Source organism: Limulus polyphemus, unplaced genomic scaffold (genome assembly GCF_000517525.1).
Source record: "Limulus polyphemus unplaced genomic scaffold, Limulus_polyphemus-2.1.2 Scaffold1919, whole genome shotgun sequence".
NCBI lineage: Eukaryota > Metazoa > Arthropoda > Merostomata > Xiphosura > Limulidae > Limulus > Limulus polyphemus.
The window spans coordinates 1,910-9,735 of NW_013667529.1; the positions used below are offsets into that span (position 1 = coordinate 1,910).

At 37.4% G+C, this 7,826-nt stretch overlaps 1 protein-coding gene across 1 annotated transcript in view; it reads left to right on the forward strand.

Annotated features, from left to right (window-relative positions):
* Positions 1-313: 313 nt before the first annotated feature.
* The window catches only part of LOC106465355 (dynein heavy chain 7, axonemal-like), a gene marked incomplete at its 5' end in the record, with an annotated part of 38,125 nt that continues 30,612 nt past the window's right edge, over positions 314-7,826 (forward strand). The window contains 2 exons of the mRNA XM_013925573.2: positions 314-583; positions 834-986. Coding sequence (XP_013781027.1) covers positions 314-583; positions 834-986 — 423 coding nt within the window. The remainder of the gene's footprint in view (positions 584-833; positions 987-7,826) is intronic.

Here is a 7,826-nt window from a genome sequence, read left to right on the forward strand (position 1 = left end):
TCAAACTATTGAATACATCTCTAGTTTGATTGTTTTTATAGAGTATTTTAGAAGGTTTGGTAAATGCTGGTTTATCGTAGATACTTTTCAAGATATATTAAATGTTTAAATTTCTTAATAAAGTCAACTCTAATTTTCCAGTTTCTGTACAATTGCAATAATCATAAAGCTGATTCAGAGCTCTTCTGTTATTTCTTTGATTCCTCATAGGTTTATTAGATTGAATAAATCTACTGTTTGTTTCTTTATATATACTCCACATAGGATGCTATGTATAATAAAATTACTGAATGAATTTTCTGAATTTTTGTAGACTCCCCATGAGGAGTATTTACCAGACTCTTGGGAAAAAAAGTTGGGAACTTTTCAGAAACTTTTAATATTGAGATGCCTACGTCCAGACAAAGTGATTCCTGGGATTCAAAACTTTGTAGAGGAGAAGCTTGGAGCCCATTTCATAGAACCTCCACCATTTGACTTGGCCAAAACTTTCCTGGATAGTCAGTGTTCTGCTCCTCTGATCTTTGTACTGTCACCAGGGGCTGATCCTACAGCTGCCTTGTTGAAGTTTGCTGATGATCAAGTGTGTCTTATGATAATTTTTTATAATATAGTACTGATTCATAATTTGGCAATAAGTCTGATAATTTTAAGGTTCACTTTGTTCAGTTTCTATAAGCTAATATTTTAGGATTATCTTTTCATGTTACCTTTTATATGTGGGTCACATTCCTTTTTTTTATTTTGAGTGCTAAATTTAATTATTTATACTATATTGTACTCTGATAGTCTCTAAGCATTTATTTCAAATGTTACCATTGGGGTTTTTATAGGGTTACACAGGAGATAGACTTAACTCTCTTTCACTTGGACAAGGACAGGGACCCATTGCCATGAAAATGATTGCAGAAGCTAGAAAAAAAGGAACATGGGTAGTTCTACAGAATTGCCACCTGGCCCGTTCATGGATGGCAACTTTAGAGAAGGTTTTTATTTATAACTAAAAACTATAGAAATATAATAAAACTTAGTATAATAATAAAACATTTTATTTAAAAGATTTGAACATTTCAGAATACATTTATTCCATCTAAAGCGAAATTTGAAAATTGTGTTACAAAGATATTTATTAACTAATGTTATAATATTATTAATAACTAGTTTACTTAGATATTGAGCAGTGTAGTAAATGGAATGAAAAATATGAAAACAATTATAGAATATATTACAAAACAGTTGAGTTTTTAACTGTGTAAATTGAGAATAATTTTAGATCTAAAGAGGTTTGTAAGTTATTAAGAGTAGGATGGTCCTTAGTTATGAGTAAACTTTCTTTAATGTAGAGTTCAAGGTCTGAAGATCCTGTAGTAATGATAGTGAAATCATTATATGATATATTGTGACTTGTGGTTTTAACATGTGAACAAATAGATGATTGGCTGGGTTTAAGTAATGAACAGTCAATTCTGTTTGATCCTCCTAAATGTTCACAGACTCTAGTTTTCAAGTGGTAATTTGATTTGCCAATGTACATGACCTTACAGTCACTACATGTATACTTGTACATGAACCATGAACATAGAAGTTTAGCTATTTGAACTTCATGTTGAAATAGGTGTTTAATGCAGAGACTAGGTCTGTATATTAGTCTGAACTGAATTTGAGGGTAGAAATTTTTTAATTAAAGAGAGAATTTAACTTGTAGGAATTGTGAGCCAGTAAAAGGAAGGCAGATAATGAGTGAAAATTTGAGGATGGTGTGCACAGTAGCAGGTGGCTGGAATTTGTTGTTTAGGAAATTGTGAGTAATATTTGTTAGAAAATCAGTTGGATAGCCATTATTTAACAGGTGTTTGTGTAGAATTGCTATTTCTCCTTGAAAAATGGAGTAACTCGAGCAAAGGTTGAATATTCTGTTTAACTGTGACAAGACTAGATTATGTTTGAAGGAGTTGGGGATAAAACTATTAAAATTGGTATAAACGCCTGTGAAAGTAGTTTTATGATAAACAGAGATAGAAAAGTGTATATCTTCCTTGGTAATCCTGACGTCTAAGTAAAGGTAAAGATTAATTCTCTTCAAGTTCAGATGGGAACTTGATATCGAGGTGTTAGGAATTAAGGTGAGAAATAAATTTAGAAACATGACTTGATTGTCAAAACAGAAAGAAAGTGTCATCAATATAGCATTTGTAAAGGACAGGTTTGAAATTGTGTGGGCAGTTTTCTAGCCACTTACATTCATGATAGTATAGAAATCTGTTGGCTATCATTCAACCAACAGGGATCCCATGGCAATTCTGTCTATCTGGTCATAAATGACATTATTAAAGAGGAAATGGTTTGTCTTTGTGGAGTGGGCAAGAAGTTCTAAGAATTGTTTAAAAGAGAAACCAAGATACCAATCAGTGTCGGAATGAAAGAGAAGATTCACTGTTAAATTTAAAGTTTCATCAAGGGGAATATTAGTATAGAGAGACTCAGTATCAAAGCTGGCAATAAAATATTGATAAGCAGAGGGAATTTTAAAGATTTCATAAAGCAAAGTTAAAAGAATTGGTGATAGTAAATTTATTCAAAGTGTGGAGATTAAGAATAGGGACAATACATTTCGAGAGGTTGTAATTACAGGAGCCTACATATGAGAAAATGTGATGAAGAGGGTATCCAGTTTTCTGCACTTTGGGTTTAGTACCACATGGGGCAGTTTGGTGGAAATTTGTTTCAGAGATAATATTTTGATTTTCTGAAATGGTACTACACCTCACCCAAAACTAAACTATCTCGACCTTGATTTGCTCTCTAAACATTGTTAAAACGTTCAACAGCACACCAGTCTATTATACCCCTTCATTTTTGTGCCATTACAGCAACATCTGCTAACCATGTGACTACCTTCCACCAATCATACTGTGCCATCTATACTAGTGCAGGTAGCTCCCTCTTCCATTGTAACACAATCCTCACTTTCTCAATTGGCATTCTAATGTCTAGACATGCGGTTTAACTCATTCTCCTTGTGAACATAAAATTTTGATTGTGCTTGATCACAAATTCATATCAGTTTCAACTTCAAGTTTTGACTTCTTGTGTTTCATTTCCATTGTTTCTACTCATTTGTTTTAGAAATTTTTATGTTTTCCGATTTTTACTTTATTCATGTGAATTCAAGATTTAATATGGCAGATAATGAAATTCCTGAACCAAGTAGACAATGGTTCTGACACTAGTCTCCAGTCTCATGGTCGACGATGGCTGCTGGAGAAGCACAAGCTTTATTTCACCAAAGATTCTTGTCTTGCATTCAGCTGACGATTTTTCCTTTCAAGTTACTTTTTATGTGCAGAGGGATATAACTACTGTGTGGAAATTGCTTTTCTCCAAAATTTTCCACCTGATACCATGCCTCCACATAATATGCCGAGTTAGGTATTGTTCTTTTTCCCAGTAGATCTGTGGTAAGGTTTTCAGTGAGTTTATGTGAGCTAGTGTGGAAGGATTTAATTTCTGCATTCAATAATTTAGGTCATTCATGTCTTCTTTGCTCAGTGTTGGATAAATTAGACTTTTATACATATTTTACCATCTAGGTTACTTTAGCTTAAACTTGTGTTTGGAGTTTGATTATTTATTTTATTTTTGTTTAAAGATTTACTTCTTTTCACTGTAATTGTTATTTAGTTTGTAAGTTCCTTTTTAATTACTACTAGCCAAATCTAATTGGAGATTAGATTTGAATCAAACTTTGTTATTGTTAACTGGGTGCCTTTTTACTCTCATGTTCTTAAGGGCAGATTTTATTTTCGTGTCCTTTGTCTTATAGATTCTTTGAGTGAACTTATACGCTATATATATATTTAAGGGTGATTATTGTTCCTTTATTGGTTTTGTACTTTAGGTGTTACTTATTCTTTTATGTTTTCAGTCAAATTTCATAGTTTTGCAGGGTAATTTTTATGTACTTTGTAGACTCTACACGTTTCTAAGTTTTGTGAGTTTATTAGTAATGAGCCCTTTCTCTAAGTATGTTTAGTTTATGTCTTTTGGGCTACACTTCACAACAGTTTTGTGGGTTATACAGGTTCTATCTGAGGGTTTCTGCCTCCTGTTTCATTTCCCCTCCATCCACTTCCAAGATCTCCTTCCCTCCTCCTAGGGATTGTGCCTTGTCCAGTCATCTTGCCAAGTTTGTTTGAGACCTAATACACAAAGGAGCTATCAAATGGGTGGTGCCCAATCAACCAAGATTTTACTCCCATCTTTGTGTTGTCTCGTAAAACATGGGAGATTGAAGTCAAATCATTGCTCTGTCCCAGCTGTATACTTATTTGGAGACACCTTGTTTCACCTTGGAGTCCTACTTCTCACTTTGGTGGTTTTTTGCCCCAGTGTCTCGTTGTTTTCTTTGGTTTATCTACAAAGGTTTGGGCTTCCAGTTCTGGATGCTGCTGTTTGGTCTTTCTTCAGCTCCATATGTGTTTTGTTGAGTGGTATGCTCTTTTGCACATCATCTTCACTCACTTAGGAAACTCCAGCCCATGGATGACCAGCTTCTGTTTGCATCTTCCCATGCAACTCACTCACATCCACTTACTTCTACGAGAAGTTGCTCGGGTGGGGTTTCTCATCAAGTTGGAGAAGTACTTTACTACCACCTTGCGGTATCTTATTTACTTGGGGGTTCTCTTCCCTTCCCATTTTGGTGAAGCCCAGCCCTCTCCATTTCAGCTCCAGGATATGGAACAGGCAGTCACAATAGCCTTACCTTCTCCTTCTCCCTCTTGCACGAGAGGTTATATCTCTTTTGGGAATGTAGGCTTCCTTGGGTTGCAACACATGCATTCCCTTCATTGGATACTACTACAGTGAAACTTCTCCCATGATCCCTTGGACCATCTCATCTCCCATCTGGGATCAGGGCCAACTTTGCTTGTTGGCTCGACAAGGACTTGATCACAGTGGACCTCCCATTTCTCCACCTCAACCCAAGTCTCATCTGTTCATGGATGTTTCCTTGGTGAGTTGGAGAGCCTTCTTTCATTTCTAAGAGATTTCGAGTCGGTGGTCAGTCAAGGAAGCTACTCTCCATATCCACATCCATGAACCTTTGGCAATTCATTGGGCTCTGTATCATTTCTTCCCATTCTTGCAGGAGGGGTGGTTATGGTTCATTCTGACAATTCCACTGTCGTCAGCTATAACACCAAGCAAGGGGGAACCAAGTCCAAATCTTGGTATTTTCAGACTCTAGATTTTCTGTACTAGGCCAACAACCATGATATGACAGTTCTGGTACGTCATGTTCCTGGAGTTATGAATCTTGTGGCCTTTCTCTTATTATATCCCAACCATGTTCTCCATGGAGTGGTCCCTTCATCCTCAGGTATTTCTGTGAATATATTCTCCACTGGGCACACCATATATGTGTGTGTGTTTCCCACTCACTGGAATACCTAACTTCCTTCCTTTTTAGGTCTCAATTTCCTCACTTCAGCTCTGGGGGTAGATGCTTTCAGTCAAGATTGGAGGGTCTTCACCTATATGCCTACTCCCCTATCAGACTCATCTCTTGGGTATTTTCGCTTATACAGAACACTCCTTGTTGGTTGCTCTGTATTGGCTGGCTTAGATGTGTTCCCTTTACTCTGGCCTTTACTGGAGCAACAACCCCTGCCCTTCTCTCTGTTCTGATTGCTCTTCCAATAGCCATAATCAGATGTTTTTCATCCCAATATTCCACACTTCATCTTCACATGCCACTTTTGTCTTGCCCTGTGCCTCAGCTCTGGAACCCGCAGCATCTTTTCTTGCTTGTACCATTCGCCCTTCCTCCTTGTCTAAGTCCCAGAGTCATTAGTTTTACTTCATACTTTGGTCAATTTTCCATGGCTTCCGACCATCCCATCCTTCTGTTTCTCACTTATCCCTGTTGTTTGATCAGGGTTAGTCTGTTTCAACTGTTGCTCTTTATAGGGCTGGCCTGTCATACACCTTCCATTCTCCCATTTCTGGAAAGCCTTCTCTTCCCCAGTTATTTCTCTCCTTTTTCGTTCCTTTGTCTGGTCTATCTGCTATGTTCCTTTATTCCGCTGGATTGGGATCTCCATTTTGTTCTTCATGCCCTATCCAGTTCTCCCTTTGAACTCATTGCAATGTGTTCCTTGTACCATCTTTCCCTTAAAACCTATTTCCTCCCCCTCCTGTGATTCTTACAATTGGGTTCTTTCTACTTTTCAAAATAGGCAATCGCAGACACATATTGCATTGTCTCAAGTGTGTCATTCCTCCAGACTCCCCACATATTCCTCCCTTTCTTCTAGTGGAGCACAGGAATCCTTGCCACTTCCAGTTCCCAGTCCCTGGTGTGGTGGAATATGGAGATTTCCTCAGGAGTGGGGTTTGTACAATAAACCAAATCAAAATTCATAGATCATATGTACCCACTCAATGAGAAGAGGGATATCGTCATTATAGTTAATATTATACAATATCATAATATGCTCAATCCAAGGTGCTTCTGCCAGATATTTTTTTACCCAGGTAAACCACACTTGTTGATCATGAAATTATAATTTTTATGCAGGGTGCTTCTCCCGAATGTTTTTGCCTAGGCTGACCACACTTGTTTCTCACAAAATATTTTTTTTATGCAAGGTGCTTCCACTGGATGTTTTCTGCCTGGATAAACTTCACTTACTATACTAAATAAAACACAAGGCACTTCTCCTAGATATCTTTGCCCAGGCTGACTGCACTTGTTGTTCACAAAACTTTTTTTTGCTATGCAAGGTGCTTCACTGGATGTTTCCTGCTTGAATTGACCACAGTTGACATACTCAATAATATCTCAAGGCACTTCCACCAGACTTGTTTATCTCTAAATAACTTACATACAAGATATGAAACAAACAATCTTATGCAAGGCATTTCCACTGGACGTTTTCTGCCCAGATTGACTGTACTTGTCATACTACATCATATCACAAGGCACTTCTGTCAGATGTTTTTTGCCTTGGTGGACTGCACTCTAATTATATAATGATCAGTCTTATGCAGGATGCTTCCACTGGATGTTTTCTGCCCGATGAACCACATTTGACATACTCCATAATATCACAAGGCATTTACTCAGGCTGACCACACTTGTTGATCACAATAACAGTTACGAACAAAATTTGAAAAGTACAAACTTATGCAAGGTGCTTCCACTGGATGTTTTCCCTGGGCTGATCACACTTGGCTATCATAATATTGTTAAGTCTCTGCTCGTTTGTTAATTTCCCATAAAAATTCCTTCCAAAAAACTTCAGCAATAGAAGTCCTTTCTTTAATAAAACTAGTTTATTCTTTCTCAATACAACTTTGCAATACACTTAATTTCCACAATCAGTGTAGCTTAAACACACACTATAATTCACAACGAACGATTCACGCACTTAACTTACTACCGCCATTTTCACTTGAAGAAAACTGACTTTAAGTCCAGAGTTGAAAACCACCTGGCTCCACTTAGGGCATCAAGAGTATCATCAATTCTTGGCAGTCGGTATGAGTCCTTTTCAGTGATACTGTTAAGAGCTTTGAAGTCCACACAGCAATGTTGGGTCCCATCATTCTTCTGGACTAACACAACGGGAGCTGACCAGGGACTATCTGATTTCTCGACTATCCCCTCCTTAATTAGGCCATCCATGACCTTCTCCAACTCTTTTCACTTTGCCGGGGTTATTCTTCTCGGAGGGATCTTTATTGGACGGTGATTGCCTGTGTTTATTCTGTGCTCCACAAGGTCTGTGCAACCAAGGTCATGATCTCTTTTCGAAAAG